The 18,737-nt window shown below is 47.2% G+C and overlaps 1 protein-coding gene across 1 annotated transcript; it reads right to left on the minus strand.

Annotated features, from left to right (window-relative positions):
* Positions 1–3,356: 3,356 nt before the first annotated feature.
* Positions 3,357–18,128, minus strand: cdc25b (cell division cycle 25B). Its single transcript, XM_042326217.1, is given in 13 exon segments — positions 3,357–3,504; positions 4,206–4,225; positions 4,399–4,665; positions 4,667–4,708; positions 4,763–4,789; positions 7,175–7,324; positions 10,144–10,335; positions 11,391–11,609; positions 12,148–12,445; positions 12,646–12,687; positions 16,752–16,794; positions 17,228–17,313; positions 17,567–18,128. Coding segments are annotated over 13 exon segments (1,740 nt in total). The 5' UTR covers positions 17,773–18,128.
* Between the last annotated feature and the right edge of the window lie 609 nt (positions 18,129–18,737).

The following is an 18,737-nucleotide window of genomic DNA, read 5'->3' on the forward strand; positions in this document are numbered from 1 at the left end:
TCTATTGCTCTCCACACTGCCCTTTCACACCTGGACAAAAGGAACACCGATGTGAGAATGCTATTCATTGACTACAGCTCAGCGTTCACCACCATAGTGCCCTCAAAGCTCATCACTAAGCTAAGGATCCTGGGACTAAACACCTCCCTCTGCAACTGGATCCTGGACTTCCTGACAGGCCGCCCCCAGGTGGTGAGGGTAGGTAGCAACACATCTGCCACGCTGATCCTCAACACAGGGGCCGCTCAGGGGTGCATGCTCAGTCCCCTCTACTCCCTGTTCACCCGCGACTGCATGGCCAGGCACAACTCCAACACCATCATTAAGTTTGCAGATGACACAACAGTGGTAGGCCTGATCACCGACAACAACGAGACAGCCTATAGGGAGGTCAGAGACCTGGCCGGGTGGTGCCAGAATAACAACCTATCCCTCAACGTAATCAAGACAACCTATCCCTCAACGTAACCAAGACTAAGGAGATGATTGTGGACTACAGGAAAAGAAGGACCGAGCACGCCCCCACTCTCATCAACGGGACTGCGATGGAGCAGGTTGAGAGCTTCAAGATCCTTGGTGTCCACATCAACAACAAACTAGAATGGTCCAAACACACCAAGACAGTCGTGAAGAGGGCACAACAAAGCCTATTCCCCCTCAGGAAACTGAAAAGATTTGGCATGGGTCCTCAGATCCTTAAAAGGTTCTACAGCTGCAACAGAGAGCAGCTGGTTGCATCACTGGTATGGCAACTGCTCAGGCTCTGACCTCAAGGCACTACAGAGGGTAGTGTGTACGGCCCAGTACATCACTGGGGCTAAGCTGCCTGCTATCCAGGACCTCTACACCAGGCGGTGTCAGAGGAAGGCCCTAAAAATTGTCAAAGACCCCAGCCATCCCAGTCATAGACTGTTGTCTCTACTACCGCATGGCAAACGGTACCGGAGTGCCAAGTCTAGGACAAAAAGGCTTCTCAACAGTTTTTACCCCCAAGCCATAAGACTCCTGAACAGGTAATCAAATGGCTACCCAGACTATTTGCATTGTGTGCCCCCCTCCAACCCCCCTTTTACACTGCTGTTACTCTGTTTATCATAAACGCACAGTCACTTTAACTACACATTCATGTACAAACCAGTGCTCCCGCACATTGGCTAACCGGGCTATCTGCATTGTGTCCCGCCTACCCCTCTTTTACACTACTGCTACTCTCTGTTCATCATATATGCATAGTCACTAACCATATCTACATGAACATTGTTGTATTCAGCATTTCACTGTGAGGTCTACTACACCTGTTGTATTCAGCATTTCACTGTGAGGTCTACTACACCTGTTGTATTCAGCATTTCACTGTAAGGTCTACTACACCTGTTGTATTCAGCATTTCACTGTGAGGTCTACTACACCTGTTGTATTCAGCATTTCACTGTAAGGTCTACTACACCTGTTGTATTCAGCATTTCACTGTGAGGTCTACTACACCTGTTGTATTCAGCATTTCACTGTGAGGTCTACTACACCTGTTGTATTCAGCATTTCACTGTGACTACTACACCTGTTGTATTCAGCATTTCACTGTAAGGTCTACTACACCTGTTGTATTCAGCATTTCACTGTGAGGTCTACTACACCTGTTGTATTCAGCATTTCACTGTGAGGTCTACTACACCTGTTGTATTCAGCATTTCACTGTGAGGTCTACTACACCTGTTGTATTCAGCATTTCACTGTAAGGTCTACTACACCTGTTGTATTCGGCGCACGTGACAGAAGCTGATTTGAAAGGCCTTTCAGCTGGCCAGTGATATGGTTGTCAGGATGTAACGCAGGGATTTCTAGTGGATATGAATTAGGATAAATGCGCAGAGGAAATTGGATCCATAGCTTACCCTTTTGGTTGTTGTGTTTTAAAAGCATTTGAAAATGTGGATATTAAAATCCCCCCCCCACCAAAAAAGATGTCTGTGTCAAGCACATGTTTAATAGTGGATTGACTGTTTCTCTATGATCAGTTTAACTTCAGGAAGTTTTAGTCCCCTTTCAAAATAAGCAAATAGTCAAGAAATATGGATAAAAATGGACAAAATGAGATTTATTCAGCAACTCTCCTTAAAAAAAACATGTTTATCCACCACACACACACACCACTCACTTCCATGACAATCACTAACACACTTCCTGTTCACACAGAAGGGCTCTTTGTGACCAACACAACATGGAGGTAACGTGTGAATCCCAAATAGCACCCAACTGCCATAGGGCTCTGGTCAAAAGTAGTGCACTATATAGGGAATAGCGTGCTATTTGTGAGACACTAGGCCCTCTGACAACTCGCTGACCTGCAGCTGTTGAACATTTCACTTCAAAGAGAACGCAGGGAAGGAAGTTTTCAAAAACGTACTTTTTGGTCAAAGGCGGCGAGCATGTGGACAGGTTAATTGTAGAATATCCCAAAATATTATTTGATTATCAATATCAAGAGCTGTACAAACTATACTTATTATAGAAGTTCTCACAATTCACAAAAAAACATCCAATAATAAGACACTTCCACATTACGAGGGGTGTGTGATTATGGCCTAAGGAGAGGCTCTCTTAAAAATCTCACTTTAAAAAAAAAAACAAGTCTTAAAAAAAAAAATGCACACAAAAGGAACTCAGACATTTTAAATTAAGTGCTTCATAAAATAGAGTATTTATACAGCACATACAGAACTAGCATTTCATTCATTCTGAGCAGCACATCTGTCCAGTGAGGAGACATCAGTTGAACAGTTTTAAACTAGGTAGTATTTAGTCCTCGTCGTGTCTGGCAGTGGTCAGATCTTGGTTCTGCAGTCAGAGGGGATGGTCAGATCTTGGTTCTGCAGTCAGAGGGGATGGTCAGATCTTGGTTCTGCAGTCAGAGGGGATGGTCAGATCTTGGTTCTGCAGTCAGAGGGGATGGTCAGATCTTGGTTCTGCAGTCAGAGGGGATGGTCAGATCTTGGTTCTGCAGTCAGAGGGGATGGTCAGATCTTGGTTCTGCAGTCAGAGGGGATGGTCAGATCTTGGTTCTGCAGTCAGAGGGGATGGTCAGATCTAGGTTCTGCAGTCAGAGGGGATGGTGGGGGGTAAAACTGGAACACCCAAAAAACTCCTCTGGAGACTGGAAGGCTGTAGTGGTCTGGCTGGGCAGTAAGAGTGGCAAGGTAGTATAGGCTAGTGGTGGTGTGGCAGTGGCTGTTTACAGGGAGGGGGCTCTTACAGGGAGGCAGTAGGGTTACAGGGAGGGGGGCAGTAGGGTTACAGGGAGGGGGCAGTAGGGTTACAGGGAGGGGGGCAGTAGGGTTACAGGGAGGGGGGCAGTAGGGTTACAGGGAGGGGGGCAGGGAGGGGGTAGGGTTACAGGGAGGGGGGCAGTAGGGTTCCCCTCTTGCTGCGCTCCCGGCCCAGGTTCTGCTCTTCAGTCTGAACTTCCTCAGGTCCTCTTTAAAGTCCTGGTGGTGCATGGGCCGGTACAGGGACAACACACATACCCCTAGGGGGGAGAGAGACCAGTTACAACACACATACCCCTGGGGCAGTCTAGGGTTACAGGGAGGGGGGCTCAGCATCTAGGGTTACAGGGAGGGGGACCAGTTACAACACACATACCCAGTAGGGCATTACAGGGAGGGGGGCTCAGAGTAGGGTTACAGGGGCTCACACTGCATCTACAGGGGGAGACCAGTTAGGGGCTAGGGTTACAGGGAGCATCTACACACAGGGGACCAGTTACAGCTCACACTGCATCTACAGTCTGCTGTACAGTCCCCCCTGGGGCTCACACTGTATCTGCCAGTTACAACACACATACCCCTGGGGCTCCAGGTTCTGCTCTTCTACAGTCTGAACTTCTACACACAGAGAGAGACCAGTTACAGGTCCTCTTTAAAGTCCTGGGCTCACACTGGTCTACAGAGAGAGAGACATTACAACACACATACCCCTGGGGCTCACACTGCATCTACACACAGAGAGAGACCAGTTACACACATACCCCTGGGGCTCACACTGCATCTACAGAGAGAGAGACCAGTTACAACACACATACCCCTGGGGCTCACACTGCATCTACAGAGAGAGAGACCAGTTAGTGCATCTACAGACCAGTTACAACACACATACCCCTGGGGCTCACACTGCATCTACACACAGAGAGAGACCAGTTACACACATACCCCTGGGGCTCACACTGCATCTGAAGTAAAAAGGAGTCTCCATCAATGCATTGCAATTAAAATGTGTAGTAGCCAAACTGAATGGCTTGTTAAAGAAATTACTCAGAAACAAAAATATTAATGTCAACGAATTCACTTTTGATTATTAGTGATAAAGCCATCAAAATGTTTCAGAAGTATGATTGTGTTTTACCCGGAAGTGAGGGAAGAACTCTTTGTAGCCTCCCTTGAGAATGTAGATTTCTGGGTAGTGCAGGTTAGGGTACTCGTTCATCGTCCTGTCCCTCTCACGTACGAAACGACACATCCTGGGCCCTCGCTCTGAGGAGAACTCACAGTGGAAGACGAGGAGGACCCTGTGGTCAGGGGAGATGGGGGCGATGGGGGTGCGTAGGAGGTACTCCTCTACCTGGTCCTCCTGGTAGAGGTTCAGGGCTCCTTTAATGTGGCCCCCTCAAAACATCATACGGGTAGCGACAGTCAATCCACTCGACAACATGATGAGCTCCTCCATCTGAGGAACAGACAGACAGGTTAGTCTCAGGTTATAGAGGATCCAGCTGGCCGCTCAGAGCGGACACCATCTGAGGAACAGACAGACAGGTTAGTCCCAGGTTATAGAGGATCCATCTGAGGAACAGACAGGTTAGTCTCAGGTTATAGAGGATCCATCTGAGGAACAGACAGGTTAGTCTCAGGTTATAGAGGATCCATCTGAGGAACAGACAGGTTAGTCTCAGGTTATAGAGGATCCATCTGAGGAACAGACAGGTTAGTCTCAGGTTATAGAGGATCCATCTGAGGAACAGACAGGTTAGTCCCAGGTTATAGAGGATCCAGCTGGCCGCTCAGAACAGACACCATCTGAGGAACAGACAGGTTAGTCTCAGGTTATAGAGGATCCATCTGAGGAACAGACAGGTCTCAGGTTAGAGGGTTCCATCTGCAACAGACAGGTTAGTCTCAGGTTATAGAGGATCCATCTGAGGAACAGACAGGTTAGTCTCAGGTTATAGAGGATCCATCTGAGGAACAGACAGGTTAGTCTCAGGTTATAGAGGATCCATCTGAGGAACAGACAGGTTAGTCTCAGGTTAGAGAGGATCCACCTGAGGAACAGACAGGTTAGAGCATGGTTATATGCAAATACATTCGTATTACCATCAATTTAAACATTTTGTGCAATAAACTGATTTAAAAAATGTTTATGTAACTGTCCATTTTTAACTTAATGACAGGACATCAAACATTCAGAAATGAAGGAGGCACAAAATCACCACCCGAGGAAGGAGACATCTGGTCCTCATCACCTTCTAAAGGACACTATCCACCACCCGAGGAAGGAGGCACTATCCTCACCACCCGAGGAAGGAGGCACTATCCTCACCACCCGAGGAAGGAGGCACTATCCACACCACCCGAGGAAGGAGGCACTATCCTCACCACCCGAGGAAGGAGGCACTATCCACACCACCCGAGGAAGGAGGCACTATCCTCACCACCCGAGGAAGGAGGCACTATCCACACCACCCGAGGAAGGAGGCACTATCCTCACCACCCGAGGAAGGAGGCACTATCCTCACCACCCGAGGAAGGAGGCACTATCCACACCACCCGAGGAAGGAGGCACTATCCTCACCACCCGAGGAAGGAGGCACTATCCACACCACCCGAGGAAGGAGGCACTATCCACACCACCCGAGGAAGGAGGCACTATCCACACCACCCGAGGAAGGAGGCACTCCGTGACAGATATTATATCTTGTTGCTCGATTGATTGATCAACTAGCCTACGTGGCCACCGAATGACCTGTGTCAACACCTCCAGTTGGCAACCAATCCCAAACAGGATGAATTGGCAAACTGTCAGTGATAATTCTCAGTGTTCAGCGCAACGCACAAACAATGACAAATCAATAGATAATAGTAAATAAGGTTATTCAAGCAATAATTATAATAAACACTGAGCAGTAAAAACTATAAATCCATCTACCTGGTGGTCCGCCACGCCAGGCTCTACCTCGTGGTCCGCCACGCCAGGCTCTACCTCGTGGTCCGCCACGCCAGGCTCTACCTCGTGGTCCGCCACGCCAGGCTCTACCTGGTGGTCCGTAACACCAGGGTCTACCTGGTGGTCTGTCTCCGTAACACCAGGGTCTACCTGGTGGTCTGTCTCCGTAACACCAGGGTCTACCTGGTGGTCTGTCTCCGTAACACCAGGGTCTACCTGGTGGTCTGTCTCCGTAACACCAGGGTCTACCTCGTGGTCTGTCTCCGTAACCTCTACCTGGTGGTCTGTCTCCGTAACACCAGGGTCTGGTGGTCTGTCTCCGTACCCAGGGTCTACCTGGTGGTCTGTCTCCGTAACTCTACCTGGTAACACCAGGGTCTACCTGGTGGTCTGTCTCCGTAACACCAGGGTCTACCTGGTGGTCTGTCTCCGTAACACCAGGGTCTACCTGGTGGTCTGTCTCCGTAACACCAGGGTCTACCTGGTGGTCTGTCTCCGTAACACCAGGGTCTACCTCGTGGTCTGTCTCCGTAACACCAGGGTCTACCTCGTGGTCTGTCTCCGTAACACCAGGGTCTACCTCGTGGTCTGTCTCCGTAACACCATTGTCTACCTCGTGGTCTGAAAGGGCAATAAAGGACCAAATGGAAATGGTATTCTCTTTGGGTTAATCGTCCAAACTCAACATAGTTTATCTACTAAAAACCATGTAGCATCTACAACTTCCTACTGGATATGACTACCTTACGATATATTTCTAGAGGCCTCATAAAAATAAAGTTAATTAAAAGGTGTTTACTAGTCAAATAAGCTCAAGAGGCTTGGCAGGTTGGAGGTGAGAAGACCGGGGACCTTGGTCAAACACCCCATGCGCTCTGGTCAAAAGTAGTGCACTACATAGGGAATACTAGGGGTGATTAGACACATGGCTGTATCATATAACAGCAGTAGTTCTCACCATCTCAGGAGTGATGTATTTCAGGTCCTGGTGTTTACCCTCCACAGTGGACAGGACACAGGGTTTGGTGAAATCTCCAATCAGCTCTACGTCCTGGTCAGACTCACTAGTGTCCAGCAGCTTCTCAATCTCAGTGTGGTTACAGAACATCTAGGAAGGAGAGAGAGAGAGAGATCCCTGGTTACAGATGGAATAGGAAGGAGAGCGAGAGATCCCTGGCTACAGAACATCTAGGAAGGAGAAAGAGATCCCTGGCTACAGAACATCTAGGAAGGAGAAAGAGATCCCTGGCTACAGAACATCTAGGAAGGAGAAAGAGATCCCTGGCTACAGAACATCTAGGAAGGAGAAAGAGATCCCTGGCTACAGAACATCTAGGAAGGAGAAAGAGATCCCTGGCTACAGAACATCTAGGAAGGAGAAAGAGATCCCTGGCTACAGAACATCTAGGAAGGAGAAAGAGATCCCTGGCTACAGAACATCTAGGAAGGAGAAAGAGATCCCTGGCTACAGAACATCTAGGAAGGAGAAAGAGATCCCTGGCTACAGAACATCTAGGAAGGAGAAAGAGATCCCTGGCTACAGAACATCTAGGAAGGAGAAAGAGATCCCTGGCTACAGAACATCTAGGAAGGAGAAAGAGATCCCTGGCTACAGAACATCTAGGAAGGAGAAAGAGATCCCTGGCTACAGAACATCTAGGAAGGAGAAAGAGATCCCTGGCTACAGAACATCTAGGAAGGAGAAAGAGATCCCTGGCTACAGAACATCTAGGAAGGAGAGAGACGGATCTCTGCAGTCAGACAAAGCAGAATCTTTGATCGACAAACCACCTTGCATCCCAAAAAACACCTTATTATGTGACCAATATTAGAGATTGTCTCTTCGCTTAATCTGATCCCTTCAAACACACTGACTGTAGGGGGTGGAGACTAGAGAAGTCATAATCGGTCAACCTCAACGCCGATACCGATTATTGGAGGGCCAAAAAAGCCGATACCGATCAAAGCGGCCAATTTTTATTTATAATAACGACAATTACAACAATACTGAATTAACACTTATTTTAACTTAATATAATACATCAATGAAACATGTTCAATTTGGTTTAAATAATGAAAAAACAAAGTGTTGGAGAAGAAAGTAAAAGTGCAATATGTGCCATGTAAGAACGCTAATGTTTCAGTTCCTTGCTCAGAAAATGAGAACATATGAAAGCTGGTGGTTCCTTTTAACATGAGACTTCAATATTCCCAGGTAAGAAGTTTTAGGTTGTAGTTATTATAGGAATTATAGGACTATTTCTCTCTGTACCATTTGTATTTCATATACATTTGACTATTGGATGTTCTTATAGGCACGTTAGTATTGCCGGTGTAACAGTATAGCTTCCGTTCCTCTCCTCGCTCCTCCCTGGGCTTGAACCAGGAACACAACGACAACAGCCACCACATCAAAGTGTTACCCTTTGCAGAGCAAGGGAAACAACCACCCCAAGGCTCAGAGCGAGTGAAGTTTGAAACGCTATTAGCGTCCGCGCGCGCTAACTAGCGAGCCATCTCACATCGGTCACACCAGCCTCATCTCGGGAGTTTATAAGGCTTGAAGTCATAAACAGCGCAATGCTTGACGCACGACGAAGAGCTGCTGGCAAAACGCACGAAAGTGCTGTTTGAATGAATGTTTACGCACCTGCTTCTGCCTACCACCGCTCAGTCAGATACTCAGTCAGATTATATACGATAATATCTAGTAATATCAACCATGTGTACTTAACTAGTGATTATGATTGATTGTTTTTTATAAGATAAGTTTAATGCTAGCTAGCATTGGCTTACTGCATTTGCGTAACAGGCAGTCTCCTTGGGGAGTGCAACGAGAGAGAAGCAGGTCGTTATTGCGTTGGACTAGTTAACTGTAAGGTTGCAAGATTGGATCCCCCGAGCTGACAAGGAGAAAATCTGTCCTTCTGCCCCTGAACAAGGCACTTAACCCACTGTTCCTAGGCAGTCATTGAAAATAAGAATGTGTTCTTAACTTCTTGGATATAGGGGCGCTCTTTTAATTTATGGATAAAAAAAAAAAAAACATGCCCGTTTTAAGAGCAATATTTTGTCACGAAAAGATGCTCGACTATGCATATAATTGGCAGCTTTGGAAAGAAAACACTAAGGTTTCCAAAACTGCAAAGATATTATCTGTGAGTGCCACAGAACTCATGCTACAGGCGAAACCAAGATGATACTTTAACCAGGAAATGGGCAGAATTTTCAAAGCTCTGTTTTCTATCGTCTCCTTATATGGCTGTGAATGCGCCGGGAATGAGCCTGCCCTTCCAATCGTTTCTCCAAGGTGTCTGCAGCATTGTGACGCATTTGTAGGCATATCATTGGAAAATTGGCCATAAGAGACTACATTTACCACGGGTCCGCCCAGTGTCCTTTGTGTAAATTGGTGCGTAATCTTCAGCCACAGGCATTTTCTCCTGGGATTCAGAGGGGAAAGCACACTTCCACGAATGATATATCATCGAAGAGATATGTGAAAAACACCTTGAGGATTGGTCCTAAACAACGTTTGCCATGTTTCAGTCGATATTATGGAGTTAATTTGGAAAAAATTCGACGTTTTGAAGACTGAATTTTCGTTTTTTTTTTTTTGGTAGCCAAACGTGACGTACCAAACGGAGCAATTTCTCCTAAACAAATCATCTTTCAGGAAAAACGGAGCATTTGCTATCTAACTGAGAGTCTCCGCATTGAAAACATCTGAAGTTCTTCAAAGGTAATGATTTTATTTGAATGATTTTCTGTTTTTTGTGAAAATATTGCCTGCTAATGCTAACGCTAAATGCTACGCTAGCTGCGCTAGCTGTTACACCGGGTGACTGGAGGGGCGGAGCCATTGAGCAGGGAGGACCGGGTGACTGGAGGGGCGGAGCCATTGAGCAGGGAGGACCGGGTACATACCATTTTTCTGGGAGAGCAGTCGCCCTGGTCCACGTTGGTGATGTGCGTTTCCACCAGGCTACGTCGTCTCTTCACCCTGACCGGTGTGTTCTCATCCTGGGGACACTCAGGGCGCTTCAGGGGGGCGCGGTCCACCTGACTGGGCATGGAGGGGGAGCGGAACAGACCCCTCGGCCGACACCGAACCACCGGCTGAAGAGGAAGAGATTAGATTGGCATTCAATTATAAGACCTATGGATGGATGGACATATGCAGCAACCAAATCTAATGTAGTGAAAACTGGAGACATAGCCCCCCAGACTGGGCCCCCAGACTACATGGCCCCTGGGCCCCCCCCAGACTACATGGCCCCTGGGCCCCCCCCAGACTACATGGCCCCTGGGGCCCCCCCCCAGACTACATACATGGCCCCTGGGGGCCCCCCAGACTACACATGGCCCCTGGGTGGACTACTACATGGCCCCTGGGTGCCCCCCCACCCCCAGACTACATGGCCCCTGGGGGGCCCCCCCCCCAGACTACATGGCCCCTGGGGCCCCCCCCAGACTACATGGCCCCTGGGGCCCCCCCCAGACCCCCCTGGGGCCCCCAGACTACATGGCCCCTGGGGGACCCCCCCCCCCAGACTACATGGCCCCTGGGGCCCCCCAGACTACATGGCCCCTGGGGGCCCCCCAGACTACATGGCCCCTGGGGGCCCCCCAGACTACATGGCCCCTGGGGGCCCCCCAGACCCCCCCTGGGGGCCCCCCCCAGACTACATGGCCCCTGGGGGCCCCCCCAGACTACATGGCCCCTGGGGGCCCCCCATGGCCCCCCCCCCCAGACTACATGGCCCCTGGGGCCCCCCAGACACATGGCCCCTGGGGCCCCCAGACTACATGGGGGGCCCCCCCCCTGGGGCCCCCACATGGCCCCCCCCACCCCCAGACTACATGGCCCCTGGGGCCCCCCCACCCCCAGACTACTACATGGCCCCTGGGGCCCCCCCCCCCCCAGACTACTACATGGCCCCTGGGCCCCCCCCCTACTCCCCCAGACTACATGGCCCCTGGCCCCCCACCCCCAGCCCCCCCCAGACTACATGGCCCCTGGGGGGACCCCTCCAGACTGCTCTATAGCGAAACCAAGTCTGCTGGTCATTTTAAAACCAAAGACAAATGAAGTCATATCCACAGAAGGCCATACAGAAGACTTTTCATGGATCTCCATGGCAACGCCACTGTAGAAGAAGTGATGCTCCTACCGAGTCTGCTGCAGTGTTGTCCCTCACTAGAGGAGCTGTCAGCAGGCTGGCCATCCCCATGGGCATGTCACACTCCTCCTCCTCCTCCTCACAGTCATCCAGAACTTCAAGGAAACCATCGTCATCCTCATTAAGGGAGCGGGTGAAGGAGGAGCGGCGCAGGATCATGGGACTGCTGTCGTCCAATGAGCTGAGGCGCTGCGACGAGGGTGGGGACAGCTAGAGGGAGGGAGGAGCAAAGGGTTAACTTTCATTTTAACATGACTCACAACTACGACAACGTCTAGTCTTCTGTTATGTCTGTCTGCAAGTCACTCTGCTCTACTCACCATATGGTGTCAGTCACTCTGCTCTACTCACCATATGGTGTCAGTCACTCTGCTCTACTCACCATATGGTGTCAGTCACTCTGCTCTACTCACCATATGGTGTCAGTCACTCTGCTCTACTCACCATATGGTGTCAGTCACTCTGCTCTACTCACCATATGGTGTCAGTCACTCTGCTCTACTCACCATATGGTGTCAGTCAGCTCTACTCACCATATGGTGTCAGCCACTGCTCTACTCACCATATGGTGTCAGTCACTCTGCTCTACTCACCATATGGTGTCAGTCACTCTGCTCTACTCACCATATGGTGTCAGTCACTCTGCTCTACTCACCATATGGTGTCAGTCACTCTGCTCTACTCACCATATGGTGTCAGTCACTCTGCTCTACTCACCATATGGTGTCAGTCACTCTGTTCTACTCACCATGAGGGCTGGGGCAGAGTTGGGCCGACGGGCAAAGTCCTTGTTCTCTCCTCCTCCACTATGGAAGGACCTCCTACGGCAGCGTGGCTTGGCGGGCTTCTTAAACTCGAAGCCCACCTCCTGGTTCTCCTTGTTGCCCTGCCAACCATGCCCAGAGGAGGCGGCTGTATCCTGGACTGAGCCGTACTGTCCGAAGACCCCGTAGCGGTGCTGCTGGCTCTCTGGGTCCGGACTCTTCAGAGCCGGACTGGAGCCTAACAGCAGTGGTAGAGAGTTGATTCTTCGGATTGACTTTTTACTGTGAAGAGACAAATCTAGTTGAAACGAGGGATGGACACACTAGATAAATCATGACAAGGATTGTCTATGTTAATAATCCTAACTCCTCGAAGACTGGAAAAATTTATTGATTGGTTGTTGGCAGCTGCACCACAACTAGCCAGTTCCATCTCCTGGAAACCAAGAGAGAGAGAGAGAGAGACTAGCTACATGACTTACTCGTTGGTAACTCTCCCAAACTGCAGAACGGCCTCGTCAAACCTGCAGGACAGAGACAAACTATTCAGTCAGAGAATTATAGTGAGAAACTTCTGAACCAGTGACTGAGCCAAGCAAGACCCCACCTAAGGAGGTGGCCTCAAATTATACCCTATTCCCCTGGTCGACAGTAGTGCACTCTATAGGGAATAGGGCCCTGTTCGACAGTAGTGCACTATATAGGGAATAGGGCCCTGGTCGACAGTAGTGCACTATATAGGGAATAGGGCCCTGGTCCTAGTGGTTAGAGCATTGGACTAGTAACCGAAAGGTTGCAAGTTCATATCCCTGAGCCGACATGCTACAAATCCGTTCTGCCCCTGAACAGGCAGTTAACCCACTGTACCTAAGCAGTCATTGAATATAAGAATTTGTTCTTAACCGCCTTGCCTAGTTAAATAAAGATTAAATAAATAAAGATAGGGTCCTGGTCAACAGTAGTGTACTATATAGGGTCCTGGTCTACAGTAGTGTACTATATAGGGTCCTGGTCAACATTAGTGCACCACACAGGGTGTTGTGCACCACACAAATTGGCAACTCATTCATAAGCACCTCATCCAGGCAGGCAATTTGACTTCATATCAAAACAACGTGAACAAGCTGTGTTGTTGGAGACGGACAGGAGGGTGTGTGTTCCTAACAGTTCAACTGTTCTACCTTTGTTAGCGAACAAAGATACATTTTATTATATTTTTTAAAAGATACAGCGCCTTCAGAAAATATTCACACCCCTTAACTTAATCCACATTTTGTTGTGTTACAACCTGCATTTTTTTATTTTAAATATCTACACCCATGATAAAAGTGGAGAATACAGAAGTCTCATGATAGCGTTGATTACAGCTGTGAGTCTTTATGGGTACGGGTGTTCGCATATAGTCCTCTTTAAAAAAAATAACTGATCTCAGTCCTCTTTAAAGTAAACTATGGTAAAGAAAGCTAAAGAACTCAGTTGTCTACATTCACACAAGCCTCTCCCTTCGACAGTTTTTACAAAAGTGCAGGTCAAGCTCTGCTGTGTTATCGGACAGCTAGATACACCTACTTACATTTTGGAAGCTAATAGATTGCAATACAAGTTAAAAATGGCAGAATAACTATAAATCAGAAGATAATATTAACAATGCAGGCCACTGGCCCTTTAAGACGAAAGGCCAATGCAGGCCACTGGCCCTTTAAGACGAAAGGCCAATGCAGGCCACTGGCCCTTTAAGACGAAAGGCCAATGCAGGCCACTGGCCCTTTAAGACAAAAGGCCAATGCAGGCCACTGGCCCTTTAAGACAAAAGGCCAATGCAGGCCACTGGCCCTTTAAGACAAAAGGCCAATGCAGGCCACTGGCCCTTTAAGAGTTTGTACCATATGATGTGATTCTCACCAAATGTCGTCTTCTCGCACTATTCAAAGGCCACAGTGGAAATAAACAGCTTCTGAAGCTCATGTATGGTGGTCTGGGAATCAAACCCACTATCCTGGTGTTGCAAGTGCCAACGCTCTACCAAGTGAGCTACAGAGCACCACAGTTGGCAGCTAAACCAGTTAGACCGACAATAGAGCCTTGCTGGCTCTATTGAGAGAGGGGTAGAGGACAGGCGGTTTCAGCCCTGTGCTAGAGAAGAGGTGCAAGGGGTGATGCCTCCCATTTCTTTCTGCAGCAGAGCAATGCCCACCTGTATGCTAAATAAGCAGTGAGGAGAGCTGAGTGAAAGGGGGGTACAGAGTCTGCTAATCTACCGTATGCCCGCTGAAGGAACAACGCTGGCCTCAGCCCTTCTGCAAGGACCCTTTGTTTGCAGAGAGGAGAACAGAGGGGGGCAGGAGTGCGTCTAGTTCAATGGGGAGAAAAGGGGGGTGATTGAGTTTGTTCTCGTAACGACTATAGGGGGCTTGGGGGTACGAGGTGCCCCCCATTCAATAGTTCTGGCGCAGAGACACCCTCCTCCCCTTTACCATTCAAACAATAAGACAGGCCATGAGTGTGCCAAAAAAACACTTCAACCCCCCTCATCCCCCCTAAAAAAAGCTGCAGCGAGCCATTAAACAGCTGTACAGGAGCTGAATGAATGGCCTCATGGACAAAATACTGCAGCCAAGTGTTCAGAGAAATTGGCAGATGTCTGAATATTCACCCCGAGCCTACCCGCAGAGAGCCAAAAGAGAGCCTACCCGCAGAGAGCCAAAAGAGAGCCTACCCGCAGAGAGCCAAAAGAGAGCCTACCCGCAGAGACCCAAAAGAGAGCCTACCCGCAGAGAGCCAAAAGAGAGCCTACCCGCAGAGACCCAAAAGAGAGCCTACCCGCAGAGACCCAAAAGAGAACCTACCCGCAGAGACCCAGAAGAGAGACTACCCACAGAGACCCAGAAGAGAGTCTACCCACAGAGACCCAGAAGAGAGACTACCCACAGAGACCCAGAAGAGAGACTACCCACAGATTATAGGCTCAAACTGACAATGAAACTAACTATGTAGATAATGGCATCGATATGACAGAGTTAACCCGAACACAACACTATAAAGCGCCACATGGTAAAATGCAGCCGTTTCCAAACTTTATAGGGCCTGTGGACAAAATGTCTCTATAAAAGCTCCCAAGTTCCCTCAGAAAGCCTTTCAAAAAGTCAGGCAGATCAAATATCCGAGGGTCTTCACACTCGCTAGAGAAAAAGCCTGGGCTACACATAATGCACCGTAAACTTGCCAACTTGTCTCGACTGCTACTTCTGGAGGTAGTGCACGACACTCACCCAACAGTTGTTCCCTCCAAGCAGGCCAGAGGAAACAACAAAATAGTCTCGTTGAGACAAGTTACGGTACAAATTGTAAACAGCATAGAAATGTTTTTGAAACAACTCAAAAATGTAGAGACATCTTACATTTTTTTGACACTTGTTTCAAGTTACCTGAAGTTGCAGCAGTTTGCTTATTAACTCAAATGACATTGAGCAAAATAAGCCTGGTTTGTTCTAAGTTAACTTGAATTTCGGTACCTAGCGTAAGCCTAAGAGCTCCTATCAAGCTATGGGTCAGCTAAACGTCAGCATTCAGCCAAATCAAATTGTATTTGTCACATACACATGGTTAGCAGATGTTAATGCGAGTGTAGTGAAAAGCTAGTGAGAAATACAGAAAACATAATACTGCAGTTTCCTAAGAACGCGAAGCGACCATCTGACAGCGCCACCTTGCATAGCTTTGTGAGGATGCAGAAATGTATATTTAGCTAGCTAATGTCACCTAGCTAGGTAGCCTATATTATAATATGACACTATGATAACATTACAGGATATTTTATTGATATGCTAATGTTACTTGACCATGAAGCATGTTGTTCGTTAGCTAGCAGGAGTTCACTGTGTAGTCAGCTAATTTAACCTGATGAGAAAATAACCCCTTTTAAATTGTCTGCATGTGCTTGTGGATTGTTGTAACTTGGGTTTGGTTGTATTATTTTATTATGGTAATGTGTTTTAGAATAAAAGTTGCTTGGATTGTTAAGTAGGTGAATGCTTACTGGCTACGGTGAGATGTATGGTAAATGGGGCGTTGCCTACCACGGCGAATGGTAAGGAAAGGATGTAACGTGAATTGAAAAGTAGAAAACTCTTGACACTCCTCAAGCTTGCAAAGTAACAGCACCAGTCTGCTTCAGTAATACAGGGCAACAGGAATGGTATTGCATCTCTATGGGGGAAATTAATCATTAGTTGAAATTAATGTAGATTGAACATCTCCAAATCAGCCCATCACTCAACTCCTGTGATCAAATTGACTTTTGCCCCCCCCTCCAAAAAAAAAAAGAAACAGAAGGACTGTTCACCTATGATCATCTTATCTGCTAATTTACTCAATGAAAATGGACACACCAAGCTGGGAGATTTACCAACAGCACAATGACAGTAGGCCTAATCCCAGATCACAATAGATGAGACGGACTACCTAGCCATGCTCAGTTGGAATAAGAGAGGGAAAGTGGGGGAAATGGAGGAGAGGGGTAGTAGGGAGGAAGGAAAGGCCAATGCTACCACAGAGACTGATGGTTAAAGACATGAGGACTATCACTTACCTCTCAACATCCACAGGGTCTAAGGGGGAATCCATACCAAGACCTGGAGGAAGATGAAGAAACAAGTCCCAGTTAGCTGCTAGTTCATTGTTACTATTTTAAACTGTTAAAACTACACGATGTACATTCTGAACACATTTACACAGGCCTAAACTTAAGGGTGCCACAGGAGAAAATATTAAATCCTGTAGTTTGCTCTTTTTTTCCTGTAAGTAAATTAAATATTTCAATCCTATAATGTCCTGTACTGGCACCATTTCCCACCCCCCAGGCTTTCAATGTGGTCAAACTGCAAAAGAGTAGAACTAAAAAAAACAGGGGACATGACAAAATATAAGGCCTATGTGGTATGAACAAAAAAAAGAAAGAAATAGTTCATAGTTTAAGTAGGAAGCTAGTGTTCTTATTGTCTCCATCTTATTTACACTTTTTGGGGGGGATGAAACATTTGCAGCTATCGTATTATGTTGTTTTACCAGCATCAGACGAGCAGTCGGAGGCGAAAGAGGGAATCTTCAGGAGGGGCACATGTCCTTTCCTCTTGGGAGTTTCACATTGTTGGCTGTAAAAGCAAAAATGGGTCCACAATCAGACAACTTTGCTAACATTCAGCAAGTTATCCATTTTCATTGGCTTGAAATAAACAAGTGGTTAGTTAACTAGAGTAGCTACATTTTTGTTATGTTATTCAGCAAACTAGCCTAACGTTAGCTAGCAAACCAACCAAGATGATCTTGCAGTTCACAACCAGTTAGCTAGTATGGAAACCTAGCCAACTAGGCAAAATAGCAACACGTTTTACGAAAGCCTCTTACCTTCCAAGTCCAGCTAGATTGTTCATGTTTAAGGCCAGATTAGTGACGGGTGACAGTACATTTGTTGAAGCAGGAGAGAAGAGATTATTCTTGATGCAAGTCGAAGCCATGTCGGGCAGCGACAGCGAGGAAAGGCCGTGGATTCTGTCGGGCCTGTTGTTAGAGGTGATAGGGCTGAAATCGCTGATAACGTTTTTAAAATCCATTTTTAACAAAGCTAGCTAAAATATATATATATATATTTATTTTGATATCAGTTCGGAGGTCCAAAATCATTCAACGTAGACAAATCGGAAAGATTTGTAACAACTAACGTTACTGTTAAGCTAGCATCCAAATGAAGAATTTGCAGAATTAGTTTGTAAAGAGTAATGAAAACAAAACAACCACGACAAGCTGTTTGCAGACTCTGTCTTGCTAAAAAAAAAAATAACAAACAAAAATCGATTAATAAATATATATATATATTCTCTGGAAGTATATATTTGATATACTGTCAGAGAGCTGCATTAAGATGTACTCTCCCTGACAGTCCGACTCAACTTCTGAGAAAGAAATGCAGCTGTCTGTATTTAGGTTCAAAATAAAATAAAAAAAAACTCAAGAGCGGCAATAATTTCAGCCAATCAGCTGCGTCGTTACATCCTGCACGTCCAATCAGAGGCGGGTTTCTATTTCGCCCCTTTTTGTCTTTCAAGGAAAAAGGGGGCGGGATGTCATTTCCCGTAACGTACATGTCTACGAACCAATCAAAGTGCATCATAGGCGGTATAAATCATGACGGGTAGCCAATAAGATGCGTAATTCTTTCTTTCGAGGGGGGATGCAGAATTTTTATAGATTTTTTTTCCCGCGGAAGATTTGAAGCGCCAGCTGAAGAATAACCACATGACCAACCAATCACACAGCAAGGCCGTTCATAAAGCCACAGCTGTCTTTCCAACTTCTATGAGCATAAATAATAACAGCATTTTTTTCTTCCCTTCTCGCCACAGTAAGTGATAGATTAAGAAATTACAGTTGATTGAATAACAATGTTTTTTACTGTATGAGGGCTATGTAACATGTTCTCTTCTCATTACTTTACAGTTTCACCCAATAAACAAAGGAAGTACGGAGGACCTTTCATTCGATTAGAAAGGATGTATGTGGTGCTCACATTAATTCAGTG

The sequence above is a fragment of the Oncorhynchus tshawytscha genome, linkage group LG08 (genome assembly GCF_018296145.1).
Source record: "Oncorhynchus tshawytscha isolate Ot180627B linkage group LG08, Otsh_v2.0, whole genome shotgun sequence".
Taxonomy (NCBI): Eukaryota; Metazoa; Chordata; class Actinopteri; order Salmoniformes; family Salmonidae; genus Oncorhynchus; species Oncorhynchus tshawytscha.